The 19,709-nt window shown below is 44.6% G+C and overlaps 1 protein-coding gene across 3 annotated transcripts in view; it reads right to left on the bottom strand.

The window, feature by feature from the left end:
* LOC137434379 (sodium/myo-inositol cotransporter 2) overlaps positions 1 to 19,709 on the bottom strand; it is a 130,070-nt gene that overhangs the window by 71,305 nt on the left and 39,056 nt on the right. For all 3 annotated transcript variants that reach the window (XR_013624683.1, XM_078785439.1, XM_078785440.1), the window contains exons 4-7: positions 17,306 to 17,410; positions 14,926 to 14,985; positions 6,801 to 6,905; positions 238 to 343 (exon numbers count right to left, since the gene is read on the bottom strand). Coding sequence is in view for 2 of the 3 variants with exons in the window: in XM_078785439.1 (XP_078641565.1) it covers positions 238 to 343; positions 6,801 to 6,905; positions 14,926 to 14,985; positions 17,306 to 17,410 (376 nt within the window). In the remaining variant the exon portion in view is untranslated. The remainder of the gene's footprint in view (positions 1 to 237; positions 344 to 6,800; positions 6,906 to 14,925; positions 14,986 to 17,305; positions 17,411 to 19,709) is intronic.

Below are 19,709 nucleotides of genomic sequence, written 5' to 3'. Positions count from 1 at the left end.
GGTAAAAAAAAAAAAAAAAACCCCCCACTAATGCTTACAGGCAATAATTGAAAAGGTCTACGTTAGAGTCGGGTGGAGTGAACGGGAATTTTTTTTTCTTTTACTGAAAAATTGATGGGATCATCAATACCTTTACAAAATATCTCCCTGGTGTGGCACTGTCCCTGTTGATAAATTCTACAAATGAAGTAAAATAAAGTGAAACTCAGTTTGAAAACAACATTAATTAACCATCACCTCCTACGGTGTACACAACCGTGACAGCGAGCAGGACACAAACACTGGGGTAGAGACTCCAGCGCAGCGCCTGCTGGATGAACACGGCACCAGCATACATGTCCACCTGCCAATGAGAGCGAAAAACACCCAGAATGCTAAAGTAAATAAACAGATAAAACATAAAAAGACCAAAACAGGCCAAGATTGCTATTGCAGTCCACAACAAGCAACAACAGTACACGTGTTTGTAACAAAGTTCATTAATCATCCACTTTCTAAACTCCCCTCTTGCCCCTCCCCTCCAAATCCCCCCCCCCCTTGCCCCTACACTCCTAAACTCCCCCCTTGCCCATCCACTCCTAAACTCCCCCCCTTGCCCTTCCCCTCCTGAACTCCCCCCTTGCCCCTCCCCTCCAAATCCCCCCCCCCTTGCCCCTACACTCCTAAACTCCCCCCTTGCCCATCCAATCCTAAACTCCCCCCTTGCCCCTCCCCTCCTAAACTCCCCCCTTGCCCCTCCCCTCCTAAACTCCCCCCTCACTCCTCCCCTTCAAAACTCCCCCCCAACCCCTCCCATACCATTCCTCTCCAATTCTCCCTCCTCCATCCTCCTCCTCCTCCTCCTCCTCCTCAAAGCTGCCTCCTCCCCTTCTACTTTCCTCTGCCCCCCCCCCCCCCCCCCTCAAACAACCCCTCACTGTGCCTCATCCCTTCACCATCAAACCTTTTGTTCTCCTCATCCTTCCCTTTCTTGTAACTCTTTTGTAATCTCTGACACACTATCAACTGCTCTCCCTACCTCCCCCTCTCATCCTTCATCTTACCCTACCTCTGCCCTCCCCTGTCCTCCCCTGTCCTGTACCCGATGCTCCCCCCCTCTCTTCATTAACGGTATGGACCTCAAACATCCGGGGCCTTCGCTCAAACCTGACTGATCTCTCCATACAGGTTGCTTCTGACAATCCAGACTTGATCTGCTCAACAGAAACTTTCCTCTTTCAAGATGCCTCTGATTCCTTAATATCTCTTCCTGGTTACTCCCTCCTCCGGTATGATAGACCTGAGCCTCGTCCTGGTGGTGGGGTGGCTATCTTTATCAAAAACTCTCTTCCTCACTCTCCTTGCACGCCCTCTCTCCACCTCACCCCCAGGAGCAGAGAGCCGAGATTTCGGCAGTTTAACCATCAGAGGGTGGCTGGCAGATCTTGTGCGACCTGTAGGAATATTTGGGGGACAGAGCACGGAGAGAGCTGGGGGAGCAAGGGCGGAGAGGAGTCGGTAGAAGACAGAAAGACCACCTACCTGCCTGCGGTGAGTGAGTGAAAGGCCCTCAGAGATAGCTTCATCGCGGGAGATTCCAATGATTCTGAAAGCTTTGGATTCAACAGCGTGAAGCCGAGCCAGGTGTGAGGCAGGAGCACCAGCCCATAGGGGAGAACAGTATTCCATTGAGCTGCGGATGAAAGTCTTGTATGTGGTGAGGAGCTCAGGTGTGCCTAGGAAGGACTTCGCACGACGGAGGATGCCCAGTCGGCGACTGGCTTTGGAGGCCAGCTTGGAAATGTGGTTTTCCCCAAGAAAGATCATGGCAGATGGTGAGACCCAAAAGCTTGAGCGACAGAACTTCTTGGAGAGGATTGTTGAGAAAGTAGATGGGAGGGTTGTCCAGTCGATCTTTTCGGAGAGACATAGTAAGAGTGTGAGATTTGTCAGGATTGAAAGACATGTTCCACATGTTTGACCAGTCTGTGATTTTGTCCAGGTCTTCAGAGAGTGAGGAGGCTGCAGACTGCCGATCTGAGGGAAGAGGAATGGAGCGGCAGAGAGTGGAGTCATCAGCAAAGAGATACAGAGGATTTTCCAGAGAGTCGGAGAGATCATTGATAAAGACCAGAAAAAGCACAGGGCCCAGCACACTGCCTTGGGGAACTCCAGCCTGAACGGGAAGGGGAGATGAGAGAAATCCATTCAGGGCCACACGTTGACTACGACCAGAGAGAAAGTCCGCAAGCCATGCATGGAGATTTCCATGGATACCATAGGAGGAGAGTTTGGTGAGCAGAGCTGGGTGCCAGACCGTATCGAAGGCACGTGATATGTCAAGGGAGACAGCTCTGATTTCCTGTTTGGCATTGAGGACCTCCATCCATTGTTGAGACAGCAGAAGCAGCATGTCCAGAGTAGAGTGACCTGGTCTGAAACCAAATTGATGATCAGAGATCAAGCCATTGGAGAAGAGGAAAGATTTCATATCCGAAGCAATGATGGATTCCATGACTTTGCTGATAATTGGGAGCAGGCTGATTGGTCTGTAGTTGCAAGGATCTGTTTTTGCACCTTTTTTGTGTAAAGCGGTAATGTTTGCTGATTTCCAGGATGCTGGCAGATGACCTTGAGCAAAAGATAGGGTGAAAAGAACAGAGAGAGGGTGAGATAGAGCGGCAGAGCAGGATTTTAGGACCCATGGGCTGATGCCATCTGGTCCTGTTGCAGAATCAGAGTCGAGGTTTGACAAAAACTCCTCCACCTTGTCAGGAGAGAAGGTCACAGAGTCCAGGAGCAGTTTGGTTCGACTGGGAAAGGTGCGAACAGAGAGAGATGGGTTTGGGACTAAGGATTTTGAGGCAAACACAGAGTTGAGGCATTCGGCTTTGTCACGTGCGATGTCAACTGTGTGGCCATTTGAGGTAAGGGAGGGGATGGAGGGGGAACAAACACCAGAAACGGATTTGACCAGATGCCACCAGGATTTGGAGGAAGGAGACAGGTTTGAGAGTTCATTCTTGAGTGAGTAGAGATAGTGCTTCCTGGCACTCCTGAGGGTAGACACACACTTGTTCCGAGCTTGGTGGAAGGAACTGAGATTTCCTTCAGTTGGATTAGCCTTCCAAGAGGCAAAGGCAAGTTGTTTCAGGGCAACTGCCTCACCACAAGATTCAGTATACCATGGACGGGAGGAAGGGTAAGACAACTGAAGGCGAGATGGGATAAATCTGTGCATGAGAGAGATCAGTTTGCTTTGGAAGAATTCCCAGGAAGAATTGATGTCAGAGGCAGTGGAGATGGGAGACCAATCCAGACGATTGATGGCTGCTTGAAGACCGTCCCAGTCGGCCTGAGTGAAATGCCAGACTCGTCGACGCTGAGGAGGCTCTCTGAGAATGGCCAGAGAGATGTCCACTTTGACAAGCACATGATCAGAAGAACCGATTGGAGCAGAAGAAGAGCAGCAGACATTAGCAGGGAAGTTAGTCATAACCAAGTCTAGAAGAGAAGATACTCCATTGGCTGAGATCCGGGTCGGGAAATTGACAGATTGTGTCAATCCCAGTGAGTCACAGAAGTCCTTTGCTGAGGTGCCATGACTGGTGAGAGAGGAACCCACACCCAACCAGGTGGCATGATGACAATTGAAGTCACCACATATGAGGAAGAGAGAGTTGGGATGAGTGGATAGAAGTTGGTCCATGTTGTCAGACAGTGAAATGTAGATGGAGTCATCACTGTTTGGGGGACGGTACAGAACACATATGAACAAAAGGTGGGAGCGGAGAGGAAGCCGTAGCCAGAGGTACTCCTGGGGGTGAGGAGGAGAGAGGGCAGTGCAAGGAGAGTGAGGAAGAGAGTTTTTGATAAAGATAGCCACCCCACCACCAGGCCGAGGCTCAGGTCTATCATACCGGAGGAGGGAGTAACCAGGAAGAGATATTAAGGAATCAGAGACATCTTGAAGGAGGAAAGTCTCTGTTAAGCAGATCAAGTCTGGATTGTCAGAAGCAACCTGTATGGAGAGATCAGTCAGGTTTGAGCGAAGGCCCCGGATGTTTGAGGTCCATACCGTTAATGAAGAGAGAGGGGGAGCATCGGGTACAGGACAGGGGAGGGGAGGAGTAGGGTAAGATGAAGGATGAGAGGGGGAGGTAGGGAGAGCAGTTGTTAGTGTGTCAGCGATTGCAGAAGAGTTCCAAGAAAGGGAAGGATGAGGAGGATGAAAGGTTTGAAGGTGAAGGGATGAGGCACAGTGGGGGGTTGTTTGAGGGGGGGCAGAGGAAAGAAGAAGGTTGGGGGGGGTGGAGGTATGAGATAGAAGGGAGACGAAGTGGGGAGGAGGCAGCTTTGAGGAGGAGGGGGAGGAGGGAGAATTGGAGAGGAATGGTATGGGGGGAGATTTGAATGGGAGGGGTTGGGGGGGAGTTTTGAAGGGGAGGAGTGAGGGGGGAGTTTAGGAGGGGAAGGGCAAGGGGGGAGTTCAGGAGTGGAAGGGCAAGGGGGGAGTTCAGGAGTGGAGGGGTAGGGGGGGAGTTTAAGAGTGGCGGGGCAAGGGGGGAGTTTAGGAGTGCAGGTGCAAGGGGAGGGGTTTGGATGGGAGGGGCAAGAGGGGAGTTTAGAAAGTGGATGATTAATGAAAGACGAACATTGAAAACAAATTGGGTTTGTTGTGATTTTCAAGTTAGCAATCCGGTTCAGAATGATGGAGGAGGGATGGAATGAATGTGAATTTAGACCATGTAGTGAGGGAGACGTATAAGATATTGAATTTCTTTTTTTTGAGGTGGAATGAGTTGGAGAGGAAATTGAGAAAAGCCTTTTAAATAGGAAGAAAAACAGCGTGTTGTAAAATACCACTGAGTAAAACACTGAAGGGGAAAGGTTATACATATTTAAATAATATTTAAACAGAACCGTGAACAATCTTATGTGCACAAAAATACCAACGGGGGGAGAGCCGAGAGGGACCACCACGAGTCACGTGAAGGGCAAACGGTGGATGACCTTTAAAAGGTCATAGGTTTTGTTAATGTGACCTTTAAAAGGAACAAAACCCACATTTGACATTTCGAAACAAATAAATTGATCCTTGAAAGTGATGTAAACTGATATCGAACTCAATTCATGGACAGTACTGTGTTAAACTTCTGTACGTTTTCCAGAATTATCTCTTTATTTTGCACATTAGCCAAAATTTTTTTTAACAAAAACAAAAGTTAAATTACGACTGGGATTACGGACAGTAAAATTACAGTTCAGTACTTCGTGTAACCCCCACGAGCATTCAGGAGAGCACATACACGTTGAGGCATGCTGTTCACGAGATTTGCCAAGGTTTGGCCAGGAATCGCTTGCCATGCAGTGACAATAGCCTGCTGCAATTCACGCACAGAGGTCGGCTGCTGGTCCAAGTGGTCGATTTGACGCGTTAATTCTGCCCACAAGTTCTCTATCGGATTCATATCCGGGGACATGGCAGGCACTCCATATGCTCTACACCACGGTCAGCAAGAAAGTGTTGGATCATGCGAGCACTATGAGGCCTTGCATTGTCATCTTGGAAGACAAAGTTTCCTCGAAAGGCTGCATGAGCAAATGGAAGCAATGTTTCTTCCAGAATGGCCCTGTACTTGAACTGGTTCATGTTTCCATTCAGAACAACCAGGTCAGTTTTGCCCCCTGCATGAAAGGCAGCCCAAACGGTCACCCCACCACCTCCAGCTTGGACTCTTGGCACTATACAATCTTTGTTGTAGGCTTTATGCACTTGTCTGCGCACTCGGACGCGGCCATCTTGACGACAGACCAGAAATCTAGACTCGTCACTGAAGATCACATGATTCCAGTGTCCTGGCTGCCATTGACGGTGCTCTCTGGCCCACTGCAATCGGCGCTGGCGGTGTTGTCTGGTCAGGCGTGGCTTTCTCAGGGGACGCCTGGCACGATAGCCTGCTTGAACCAGTCGTTGGTTGACTAGCCTTCTGGATACAGACACATTTGTCAGTTGCTGCCACTCAGCCCTAAGCCGATTAGCTGACTTGGTACGGCCATTGCGGACTAACCGGTGCAGCTGGCGATCATCCCTCCTTGTGGTTCTGCGGGGACGTCCTGGCCTCGGTATTGGAGTAGGGACACCCCTCTGAGCATTTCGTTTCAGGATCTTTGACACCTGACCTTGAGTGATGCCATACTGCCGAGCAATAGCACGCTGTTTCATGCCGTAATTTCGTAAAGCCACCACTCCATGACAAACAGCATTGTCGAGTTGACGGACCATCTCCAGAGGAAGCGGCAATAACTTTTGGAGACGTGCAGCAGTTGTTTTCCACTAATACAGAACGCAACAACCCTTGTATACCTGACTGTGAAGCCAATCATCAAATGTACCTGTCCGTACATTTTGCCACGCCACCTGTGATATAATCCTGTTGTTGACTTCTTGCTACGACAGACAATCAGTGACATGGTTCTTTTAACAAATAAATCACCAAAGTGTATAAGAAACTCACCAGATTGATATACTGAGTTAAGAAAGTAAACCCAAGTCAAGAAAAAAAAAAAATTCCATATTAAATGCCAAGTCTGTATATACCTGATTCTTGAAGGTGCCTGGACTACCTCTAAATATAAACAGACTTGTATGAAATTTTGACTGCAGTGTTTCCATATCAAATGGATCACATTTAGGCCATGAGAACATTCAAATTAACATTTTAAGATTTTCACCCTGTTTATGGGCCACCATAATATACAGTATACTGTACAGTGTTTTACTGGTGCGTTGGTGCATCTCCTCAAATGGTGCGCCGTACCGAGATCTTGGTGAAGATGTAAATGAAAAGATACATAGCAGCCATGTAAAGCCGTAGCCTGCGTCCACCAAAACGAACGTGCAGGTATTCTGGCATTGTGGTCACCTGTCGAGAGAGGACAGCCATTGTGATGTTCTCTAAAGAAAACAGTGGACCCTAACCATAGTTTTGTGATCATGCCTGAATAATGTCACCCTGTCAACGATAACCATCTTGCTGTACAATGGTTGCTGCAAGTCACTGCAGTTTTAGGTTAAAAATAAAATAAAATAATAATAATGAAGGAAGACATACGATGCTTATAGTTCCAAAAATGTATATAAAAAAAATAAAAATAAAAAAATAAATAAATAAATTGCTCTTCGGGGTAGGGGTGGGAAGGTGCGGAGGATAGACGGCCTACAATTTTCGCCTGTACACGTGCCACAGTGCAAGTGGTTTACTGATCCCTGCTGCAGACAGGGTGGATTATCAGCCACAGCACAAAATATATTTGCCCCACCTCCCCCACTATCCACTATCCACCCCACCCCACCCCAGGCTACTCTCGAAGGGAACTGGTGTATTTAGTAATAATAATATAAATCATGTGAAGCTTAGTATCATCTTGATTTGATATCAGGGGTATAAACGTCTAAGAGTCACATGTGCCTCAAATACTCAGTGGTGCAATGGTTACCAGACTCGGAGGTGTAATGGTTACCAGACTCGGAGGTGTAATGGTTACCAGACTCGGAGGTGTAATGGTTACCAGACTCGGAGGTGTAATGGTTACCAGACTCGGAGGTGTAATGGTTACCAGACTCGGAGGTGTAATGGTTACCAGACTCGGTGGTGTAATGGTTACCAGACTCGGTGGTGTAATGGTTACCAGACTCGGTGGTGTAATGGTTACCAGACTCGGTGGTGTAATGGTTACCAGACTCGGTGGTGTAATGGTTACCAGACTCGGTGGTGTAATGGTTACCAGACTCGGTGGTGTAATGGTTAGAGCAGTGATGTAATGGTTAGAGCATCCACTCCATGTCCGAGATTGGGGGTGCAAGCCCCAGCCGGATCACACCAAAGACTTTTTAAATGGTACGTGCTGCTTCCTTGCTTGATACTCCTCATTTAAAGGATAGAGCATGGACACTTCCCATAGGCTGGCATTCATGGGGAGGAAGAAATTCCTGTTAAGAAAATGCCCCAATGAGTGTGGTGAAAAAGACAGCGCCATTGTTGTGACTTCGCTGGTACGCAGAGTGCCTCGGGAAGTGACGGCACTTCCGCCAGGCTCAGTGGCTGTGTTTGTCTTGCCTAACAGTTTTGTGCTGTATCTCGTGTCTTTATCTGTATGTCAATGTGTGTGACGTCTGTATGCCAGCTACACTATGAGCCTTAGAACATGTAAAAAAAAAGAAAAAAAGAAAAAAAAGAAAAACCAAGAGCGAGAATTGCTTTTCCAATACATATCCCCTGTGAAGTGATATTTTAGAAGTCCAAAAATCTTAAAAATTGAACTAAACGCCCAAAACTCGGAACTTGTTCTGTAACTTTGTCATAATAAAGCCATGTACCAATTTCAAAGTATGAAAAAAAAGCACATGTGGGACGGGACGGACAGAGAGCAAACCTACAGTCCGGAAACGGTTTCACCGGAGGGTTGGGGGTGGGAGGGAGTAAAGAGGTTTTCAAGCCATTTATATATTTAATTTTTTTTTTTTTTTCCACCAATCGTGGCACAAAAAGAAAAGTGGATGGAAAGGATCCCAAAGCATCCTTTACAAAGGGCCTCCAGTTAGACTTCTAATAGATTAGGAGATATCCATGCAAATTATTATAGGATGTGTTTAAAGTAAAAATATGGAGGGAAGAGCATGAGGGGTTAATAGTTTGTGTTTGCATACTTCTTAAAACTTCTTGAACTGTAGCACACGTGTTAAGGTAGAGTTGTCTGGTGTTGCCCAGATGGGTGGATAGGCAGAATCATTTTAGCATAGTTATGGTAACATTATCTCGTCGTTTGTTTCATAATGTTATACACCAAAAATGTATTATTTACCATACCATACCATTATCGTATTGGATATAAATAATTAAATTAAGTGGCTGTCATCAGGGATGATGGTTCTCCTGGACAGGAGAACTGAATCACATGAGCACAAATACACCAATGTATAGTTGTACATTTCCAGACATGCAGGCACCACCGTCAAGGACAAGCATGGTTGCCAAGCTGGACTGAATAGTGCATGGGAACTATTCAAAAGGAATTTGGCACTCTCGGCAAAATATTTGCTCACACATTCAAAGTAAAAGAAGTATATAAAATAACAACTATCATAATTACATTATTACACTTGTTAGAAGAGTACCCGTCTTACGGGCGATCTTGTTCCAAGCATGCAACAAATTCTTCTGACACATCCCTTTATTTGGGCGGTGTACTGTATAGGCAACACACCACTGCCTCGATTGCTCCCGAAAAGAAAAGTAACCCGGGTTACGTATATAAAGCAAAACCGTGTACTGCTTATGTACATACATAATGCATCGTGGTTATATAGCTCGGAAAATTGCAAATGCACCCTCATCCCCAAAGATAGGAAATGCCAAGATGGGTGGAATTTTTTTTCTTCTTCAAAATTTGATGGAATCTCAAGAAATTTGCACAACTTCAAGGTTCCCTCAATGACAAAGTTTCAGCTTTCTGGGTCAAATCCTCTTGGAGGATTGGATGGAACTTGCAACATACAGGTAGTGGACAAAAAACATGGAAACACCATGTCCGCTGTCCAGTCACTTAATAGAGCATTGGGCCACCACATGCGGCCAGTACAGGCTGGAATTCTGCACCATTCCTCCACGAGAAAATCAATCAACTCACATCTGTTTTATAGTGGTGGAAAATGCTGTCTCAGGCGTCATGCTCATCAAACCATTGGGTGACCACACATGCTCTGTGGATGGGGGCATTGGAAGGTCTCCTCTTGCAGCCATGCTAGCCATAATTATAGGCAACAAGGCCTGTGCAGCATTTTTCTACATGACCCAAAGCATGTGGGGATGTTATCTGCTTAATTAACTGATACTAGCAACAGTACCCGCCCTATGGGTGGGGCTTCAATTGGGAAGCCCGAATGAAAAGGTAAAATATCAGAAATTGAAGGCTTTTTTTATTTTAAACGATTCATATAAACATCCGTTGAATCATATCACACGCAAATCATCAAAATCTAAACAGTACATGGCTAAACAATACATGGACGATCACGTACCACGTACGTCTCGCGTCTCGCTCACTCACACTCTCATGTTGTCCCGATAATGATCTTTCCGCAGGTTCACCGACGGAAACCTTGTTACAACTTTTACTTCCTCTAGACAGTCACGTTCGCTCATCTTTTCGGTGCACCGGCACGAGCCGAGAACGGCACGTACAGGGGCTGATCCGAGGATCTCATCAAACCGTCCGATCGGTAGTAGCGACGGGCGGTGTGTACAAAGGGCAGGGACTTGATCAACGCGAGCTGATGACTCGCGCTTACTGGGAATTCCTCGTTCGTGGGACACTGTCTCAAGCCCCAGTCCCCATCACGGATGGGGCTCAGCAGTTTACCTGAGCCTGACGGCGAAGGGCAAGGTACACGCTGGCCCCATCCAGTGTAGCGTGCGTGCGGCCCCGGACATCGAAGGGCATTAAACGTTCATTAAACATTAAACGTTCATTAAAGGATTACGAAAACGAAAAACATTACGAAATTACGTTCACACCGTCACGTCAAACACTACCGTGAACACATACATCGTCTCAACATCGTCACAATGAGAACATCGTCACAATGAACGTTATGCAAACGCGAATGTTATGCGGGAGTCCAAACCTGAGAATGCTGGAGACCAAAGCTGAAATTGGGAAAACTAAATAGCCTATTTCACTCCTGGAGATCCCAGGATTACCCACCCAAAATATATTTGCGATTGGTTCAGCAGTTTTTACGGTACCTTCGAACAGCCAGACGGACATTTGGTGAATTATAGTAAGATCGTCACAATGAGAACATCATCCCAATGAACGTTATGTGAACGCGAATGTTATGCGGGAGTCCAAACCTGAGAATGCTGGAGACCAAAGCTGAAATTGGGAAAACTAAATAGCCTATTCTACTCCCAGGGGTCCCAGGATTACCCACCCAAAATATCTTTGCGATCGGTTCAGCAGTTTTTACGGTACATTCGAACAGACAGAAGGACATTTGGTGAATTATATAGTAAGATTCCACACCTGTGTGAAAGTTGTTGCTTGATGTCCTTCATTTACCCAGGTATTTCCATTTTTTTGTCCACCACCTGTACTTTCCCTCCATTATATATACTACAGGGTGGTTCAAAAGTCAGGAAACAGAGAATAATTACTTTTACAATCATTACAAAGAAAGCTTAAATTGGAGATTAGATTCAGAATATGTTCATACAATGTGTTCGGTATGTTGTCCTAAGTTCAGACATTTTGGACTATCTTTTTCCAGTCTACAATCACTCTTTCAGGGACATTGGGCTGAATTTGAGCACATGCGTCGGCAATACGTTGCTTCAAATGATCTGTGTCACAAATCTTCACTGCGTACACTATGGCTTTGACATGTTCCAAAAGTAAAAATCCAGTGGTGACAAAACTGAGGACCAGGGAGGCCACTCTACTGAGCCATAACGTCCAATCCAGTACCCTGGAAATTGGGTATCTAGCCATACTCGGATATTTGTAGCATAATGAGCCGGTGCTCCATCCTGCTGAAAGTATGTGGGAAAACACCTTCTTCCGTCATTATAAAGGGGATAACAATTTCCTGAAGCATATTTAGGTATTTGTCACCATTCAAAGTCCCCTCAATAAACACCAGCCACAACACACTCCATGTGCCCCATATCAGCTCTTTCACGAGCCTCGATTCAGTGTACAAAAAAATAAATAAATAAAATCCACACCACACCATGACTTTACCACCACCTTGCTTCTTGTTGCCGCTTGTCCAGTGAGGGTTTATGTCACACCAATAACAGTAGTTCTGACGGTTCACCTCACTATACACGTAAACGTTCACTTCATCGGAGAACAGTATTCCTGTCGCAAATGAGTCGTCTCCTGCAATCCTCCGAGTATCCCTTTCACAAAACTGAATTCGACGGTCATGATCATCTTCTGATAGGTGTTGAAGCATTTGAAGTTTGTACGGGTGCCATTTGTTTTGATGAAGTATACGAACATTACGGCTTCGGCTGATGCCTGTTTCACTTGAACATTCTAGGAGTACTCTTCAAAGGGCTCCTCTCAAATGCAGCTAACACATATTCGGAAGTGGTCCCATCAGTGGATGTATGCGGTCGTCCAGAGCGTAGTTTATCCTGAACACTACCAGTCTCTCTGAATCTTTGCACCAACTTCGATATGGCACTGTGTGTGACCATCAATCTCAATGTGTCTCATTGAATCACGCTGCCACAACCCGTAGACTTCCACTCGGATACCTTAATACTAGCTCAATCCGATCTTCCAACAAGAGGTTCATGGCTCATACTTTGATCTGCAAGAGAAAAGTAATTATTAGCTCAACTGGACTTTAGTCTGGTGAGCTTATGTGACCGAGCAGTGTCCGTGAGTCAGTCAGTCAGTGAGAGTGAGTGAATGAGTGAGTGAGTGAGTGAGTGAGTGAGTGAGTGAGTGAGTGAGTGAGTCTGTAAACACTTCAGTCTATCTCTTGAACCAAACCCGATTTCGTAAGCTTCATATCTGATGCCTAACGAAGGTGTATTGCATCAAAATCTGCACTCATTAAGGGGGTCTTACGGGCGGTTTTTTACCCCCAAAATAGGTATTTGCCCGCTTCTCTGAAAATACACATACGATTTTGATGAAACATGGCCGGAAGCTTCATATTTGATGCCTATCAAAGGTGTATCGACCGCATCAAAATCTACGCTGATCGGGGAAGTCTACGGGCGGGGGTGGTGTGAGGGGGGAGGGGGGATTACCCCCAAAATAGGTATTTGCCCGCATCTCTGAAAATACACATACGATTTTGATGAAACATGGCCATAAGCTTCATATCTGATGCCTAACGAATGTGTATCGACCGCATCAAAATCTGCGCTCATTGAGGGGGCCTACGGGAGGTTTTTTTGAACCCCAAAATAGGTATTTGCCTTCTTCTCCGAAACTGCACATACTATTTTGATGAAACTTGGCTACAAGCTTCATATCTGATGCGTAACAAAGGTGTATCAACTGCATCAAAATCTACGCTCATCGGGTAGGTCTACGGGTGGGCGGGTGGGGGGGGGTGGGGGTTACCCCCCAAAATAGGTATTTGCCATCTTCTCTGAAAATACATTTACGATTTTGATGAAACATGGCCATAAGTTTCATATCTGATGCATAACGAAGGTACATTGACCGCATAAAAATCTGCGCTCATTAAGGAGGTCTCCGGATTGTTGTTTTTTTTTTACCCACAAAATAGGTATTTTCCTCCTCCAAAACTACACATACGATTTTGATGAAACTTAGACATCAGATATGAAGCTTGTGTCCAGCGAAGATGTATTGACCACATCAAAATCTGCATTAATTCAGGGGTTATATGAGGGAGTTGGGGGCAGTTGACCCCCCAAAATAGGTATTTTCTTTCTTATCTGAAACTATACACAATTGAGTGACTTGCTCCTGATCCAGGTGAGCCCCTCAGGACCCGCGGTCCTATTTTTATGTTTCCTGACTTTTGAACCACCCTGTAGAGGCACCCGCTCTCTATGGGAACCGCAAGGGCGGTCATGTTATCATTATGATCATTAATACCATAGCAGAGTACCCACCCTACAGGTATTCTTGTTCTAAGTGTGCAACACGTTCTTCTGACACATCCCTTTATTTGAGTGGTGTATAGCAAACAGACCGCTGCCTCAATTGCTCCCGAAAACAAAATTAATTTGGATTATGTGCAACAAGTGAAAACATCCATACTGCTCATGCACATATACAATACATTATGGTTATATAGCTCGGATAATTCAAATTGTCCTCCCCCTCCCCCCACCAAAATGAAGAAAATGCTAAGATGGGTGAAAAAAAATTCTTCAAAACTTGATGGAATCGAACGAAACCTTGCACAGGCATTACTTCAGCGTTCTCTCAATCCCTGAAAGTTTAAGCTTGCTGGGTCAAATCCTCTCAGGAGTAGATGATACAAACATACATATGCTCTATTGCTCTATTGCTCTATTGCTCTATTGCTCTTATTATATACGAGCAAAGGTACATGTAAGGTGCCAGACAATGCAGAGTTCGCTTTGTAACAGGAATATTTAAAGAGGGGGAGGGGAGAGGAGAGGAAGGGGGAGTGAAGGGGGGGGGGAGGTGACGGGTAGGGGAAAGGGGTGGGGAGAGACAGAGAGGAGTGGGGGTGGAGGGGGGCTATACACCACCCATCAATCACAACAAAGCTAAAAAAATGCTCTCAAGGGCCATGACAACAGCTACATTTCAGTGCAAAAAAACACAAGGCTAAGGAGCGGCAGTACGATCACAACAGCTTCATTGAATTCTTCTTCCCTTTTGATACCCACCCGCAATGGACTGAGTGTACACAGTTCCATATGCCTGCCCATGCCGCTGCACAACCAACACAGAGCAATGGCTGAAACAACAACCACAGGCTCTCTCACCAGCCTATTGTAACAGATATCCTCCACCACCCAAACAAAAGCACCATCGTAGCACCATTTTTCTTCAGATACCTTGGTTAAGTAGCGTTTGTCATTTCCAAAATAAAGATAGTAGAGAATCGTTCTAGGGGAATTATTAGAAATAGACATTTTATCCCAACAGGATACGAGGACAAAGCTATAATTTCAGCCACCCAAAAATAACTCGGCAAGTTGTCTTTCGAGAAGGCGGGCTTTTGCAAAAGATGCTTATGATAATCAAATCTACACGTGCCTAGGCAGTTGGACATAAGTTAGACAGGACACTCTCCTTAAACACATCATACATGCAAATTATTTTGTCAAGTTATACAAATGTCTTTACACGAATAGATAATGCAACCTAATGGAAGAGCATATTGAAGGTGAGGAATACAATACTCACTCGAGAGGCAATGTAGATGGGCAAGAAAACCCAAGCGAGCAACAACACTATGAACATTCCCTGCAAAACAAAATGACACTATGACCAAACTATCTTTTGGGGTTTTAGTGTGAAGGCAACCCAATAGGCTTCAATGCCACTCTGAAATTCCCATAAACTTCGAAATTCACCTCGTGTTGGTGTAAACACTTACTATTCCATAAAGCTTCAATAACCCTGTTTAATCCCATGTGAGAGATTGCTTGCAGTGTCGGATATTCAAAAACAAACCCACAACAGCAACCCACCCCCCACCCCCTCCCCCCAAAAAATAATAATACACAATTGAGAAAAGCCTATTCATGGGAAACAAGCTCATGTTGTTGTGTGTGATGTAAACACGGAAACCTTCAAAAAGTGATCTGGAATGGTTGTTCAAAATATTATGGTTTATGGCATGTAGACGACAAACTAAAAAGAGAAAAGCGGTGGGGTATTTAATGTCGTAGTGGTTAAGGCATCAATATATTAAATGTTGGTTGAAAAAGTGTGGATAAAAATTAGCATTGCACTATAGGGATGGGACTTGGGATTGGAAGACCTGCATAAATGCAAGATCGGAGGAAACAGGCCAATACGGGTCGAGATACATTTTATGTGGCAATGACGTGAAGATAGAGGTGGTGAAAATATTAAGTAACTAGAACAATGTGACTGTCGCCAATATGCCTCTGCATAGTGCCTGCCCGTGACAACAGGTAGATGACCTTGTTGACTGTCCTAAAAATAAACAAGTTCGATTTAAATCCCTTCAGCTGTTCTTAAGTATCACATTTTCACCAGACATGACAGGTTTCACATCGATCGGTGAAGCGGTTTCCGAGAAGGGTTTTTTTTAAATATTGGCTTTCAAGCTAATATGGCTGCCAAACCATGTGACATATGGCATAAAGGCATAAAAGGGGACCGAAAAACAACAACAACCACGGTCCCCGAAAAAGGCCAACCCCCGCTTGCGGGGAAAAATGGCCTCAAAAGGTGTTTTTTTTGGTTTTTTTTTTAAGCTAATATGGCTGCCAAACCATGTGACATATGGCATCAAAATGTACACTCTGCATATGTATGGGTAGGGGATCATGTTTGTGAAGTTTTGTGTTGATCAGATAAGGTTAACTTTTCTATCCTAAATGGCTGCCAAACCACGTGACCTACGACGTCATCATTTTCAAACTATATGCAACAATGGTGTTAGATGACATTTGTAAAATTTCGAATCGATAGGCTAAGCAGGTTCAGATATAATTATTTCATATTTTCCTTTAATCCGATATGGCTGCCACACCATGTGACAATGACATTTTCGTGATCAACCTTTAATCGCCATGCCTAGTTAATGACACAAAGTCGAGTCGATCGATTCGGTGGTTTGGGAGAAGGTGTTTTATTAAAGGTTTTAGGTTGAACTCAATATGGCTGCCAAACCATGTGACCGATGATTTGATAGGTTTTATATTTCAATACAAATGGGTCCTAGATCATGTGCATGCAATTTCAGATTTTTATGATAAGGCATTCGATCAAAACTTATAACTGGTATACCACTTCACCGATGAGGTCATCATAATCATGCTTTTGTTCCCCATTAGGAGTACTCGACAATGTGCCAAGTTTCATATTTTTCCATTCAGCGGTTTTCTAGAAATATTATTTTAATTATTTGCGTTTAATCCAAGATGGCTGCCATACCACGTGACATCACAATCATCATAAAAACATTATGCATGGGTGTCGCTTTAGTCTCAATCGGGCATGTGGTTGCTGAGAAAAACTAGATTTAACCCGTACGGACGGACGGACAACCCAAAAACATAATGCCTCCGGCCACCTTTGGGAGTATATAATAAAATAATATGTGCCCGTGACAATATGACATAACCACCTATAGAGGCCATTTTTCCCCGCAAAGCGGGGGTTGGCCTTTTTCGGGAACCGTGGTTGTTGTTGTTTTGCGGTCCCCTTTTTGAAGCAATGTTTTACGGCCGGATGCCCTTCCTGACGCCAACCCTTTTTGCCGCCTTTAACGACAAACAGGGAATTACCAGTGAACTGGTACTCAATTAGCCGACCTCGGAAGGATGACAGGCGGAGTCAACCCTCCTGGCGTTAATTCAGCAATCGACCGGGATTCGAACCCAGGATCCATTGGATCCTAAGCCGGCACCCTAGCCGTTAGCCCAACACCAGGGATCGGCCACCTTCGGGAGTGGAGGCATAAAAAACGACTTGCTCTCATGATCTTCAAATAATGAAATAGAGGTATCGACATGTTTAATACTTCGTACTGTGTATTTGAAGGAAGCAGTTTTAACTACCCCCCTTCCCTCCCCCCTCCCAGTCATACGTTTAGCTCGTATGCTCCTACAGCGATTCCAGAGGCAGCACCAGTCCCTGCCAGGCCCATGAAATGCCCACTGCCAACATTGCTGGCAAAAAGCGATGCACCGACCTGTGGCACAAGAGACAAAAGCATTCCTTTCACATCGCATTTCCATTTATTGCCACCAATTTTAGGCTCATCAGCATGAGGTAATTGCACTTTACACATTATGAATGACCACATGTGAAAGCCTCATCTCTCTATGGGAATTTGCAAAATACTCATACATTCTTAAAACTTTGGTTTGTTTTTGTATTCCACACAATTGGAGCCATCAGGTATGTCACTAGGTAGGTTTTGCAAACATAAAGCCACCCCTCAGATACAATTAACTTTTCAATCAAAAAAATGTCTCCCACCAATAGTCAAACCACAATTGTGCAGAACATGGGACTTTTAAAACTATGTAATCCGCCCCAGAATGCTCGGCACACATGCACATAACCTCTTAGCAGCAATGTAGATTTTAAAGGTAAGTTTCAATGTATCATGCATGTGAGATAAGGATTGTTATCGCTAATGGCTCACAAAGCTTCTGAAAGAAGCTGAAAATACTTGGAAGTGCCTGAGAGAGAAAGAGGTGCACACAACAATTAAGAGTCGGATTACTTTCCCAGTTCACCCAAAGTACTGAGATGCTGCAACTACCCCTAATGCAAAATCCGGACGACATGAGCCGGTGAAAGGCCTGAAGGATCGTAGACGGGCACGTTACTCCAAACCCCTGACAAATCGCTACCAGCCAATGAACTTTGAACCTTGTGGGAATGCCTCCTGTGGCCATGGCAGGCTTAGTGATTTATGTAATAGACGTCTGCTATTGGAAAGACAGTCCTGTGCATTCATTGCCAACAGGGAAATGTCTACCAAATCTTCGACAAAGGACATCTTCGCTATGTGAAAATACACAAAGCTTGTGCCAGCTATTCACATGAGAGCTGGATCTACCAGGTATACTTCCCTGAGGAAGACACTATATCTGGTTTGGGTGTTTCTTGCAGCAATGGGGAGGTCATATCTGGAGCTTGTGAATGCCCAAGGTAAGCTTAAAATAAAAAAAAATTAAAATGATATTTACTATTAATGTTGGAGGGCAGTAGGGTGTTTACAAATACATTGTTTATTTGGCTCCAAGGCCACAAGATAAATGAAACTAGTTCGATTTTTTTTCATTTATTGCCAAGAGACGTAGTATGTCTGTATGCACGTTCTTTCTTGTTATCTCCATATGCAGGTTTCAGAATGTGGAACAAAGCCCTCCAGGTCTCAAATTATCCACCTCTGTGCGTATGCACATATTATATATATATTAATCTATATATATATATATATATATATATATATATATATATATATATATCTATATATATATCTATATATATATCTATATATCTATATCTATATCTATATATATATCTATATATATATCTATATCTATATATATATATCTATATCTATATCTATATCTATATCTATATATCTATATCTATATATATATATATATATATATATATATATATATATATATATATATCTATATATATATATATATATAAAACACAGTTTTTGTGTGTGTGTGTGTGTGTGTGTGTGTGTGTGTGTGTGTGTGTGTGTGTGTGTGTGTAATGTTACCGATAGACTCCTAAACGGAGAGGCTTACCGTGCTTGATATTTGACATAGACATGGCCATTGAGCGTGGAACGAACATGGCCGAACTCAAAATATTTGACGATCCATATTTTTTATTCATATTTACCTCAGCGCATTTCAGTGCACGGAATCAACGGAATCAGAGCAGGTGGGCGCTGATTCGCTCAGAGCGATCACGTGATGACGCTATGACGCTATGAACGCTATGACGCTATGAAAAAAAAAATCGCTATGAAACGCTATGCCTATGACAAAAAAAAAATCGCTATGACGCTATGAAACGCTATGAACAAAAAATCGCAATAACGCTATGAAACGCTATGACAAAAAAAAAATCGCTCGCTTTGCCAAGGGGCTCGCTCCCCCCCCCCCCCCGTTCCCCTCCCCTCCCCCCTCCCCTCCCCCCGCCCGGCAATGCCGAGTACTTCTGCTAGTATATATATATATATATATATACACGTGCAAGTTGCTCTTGGCTGCTATCTCCACACATAGGTGGGTTTCAGAAGATGGACCTTTCTGGTCTCCGAGTATCCACCTCCTGTGTGTGTGTGTGTGTGTGTGTGTGTGTGTGTGTGTGTGTGTGTTTTTTGTTTTTTAATCAACTACCCGCCGCTCGATTCCATTAACAGGAAATGGTCGGAACTCGATACCTCTCATCCACAAATATTTATTGTATTTGCTCCATATCCATGACTCCCATTTGTATTCAGGAAC

Source organism: Myxine glutinosa, chromosome 10 (assembly GCF_964187855.1).
Source record: "Myxine glutinosa chromosome 10, kmMyxGlut1.1, whole genome shotgun sequence".
In the NCBI taxonomy this organism is placed as follows: domain Eukaryota; kingdom Metazoa; phylum Chordata; class Myxini; order Myxiniformes; family Myxinidae; genus Myxine; species Myxine glutinosa.
This window is presented reverse-complemented; position numbering and strand designations above follow the sequence as displayed.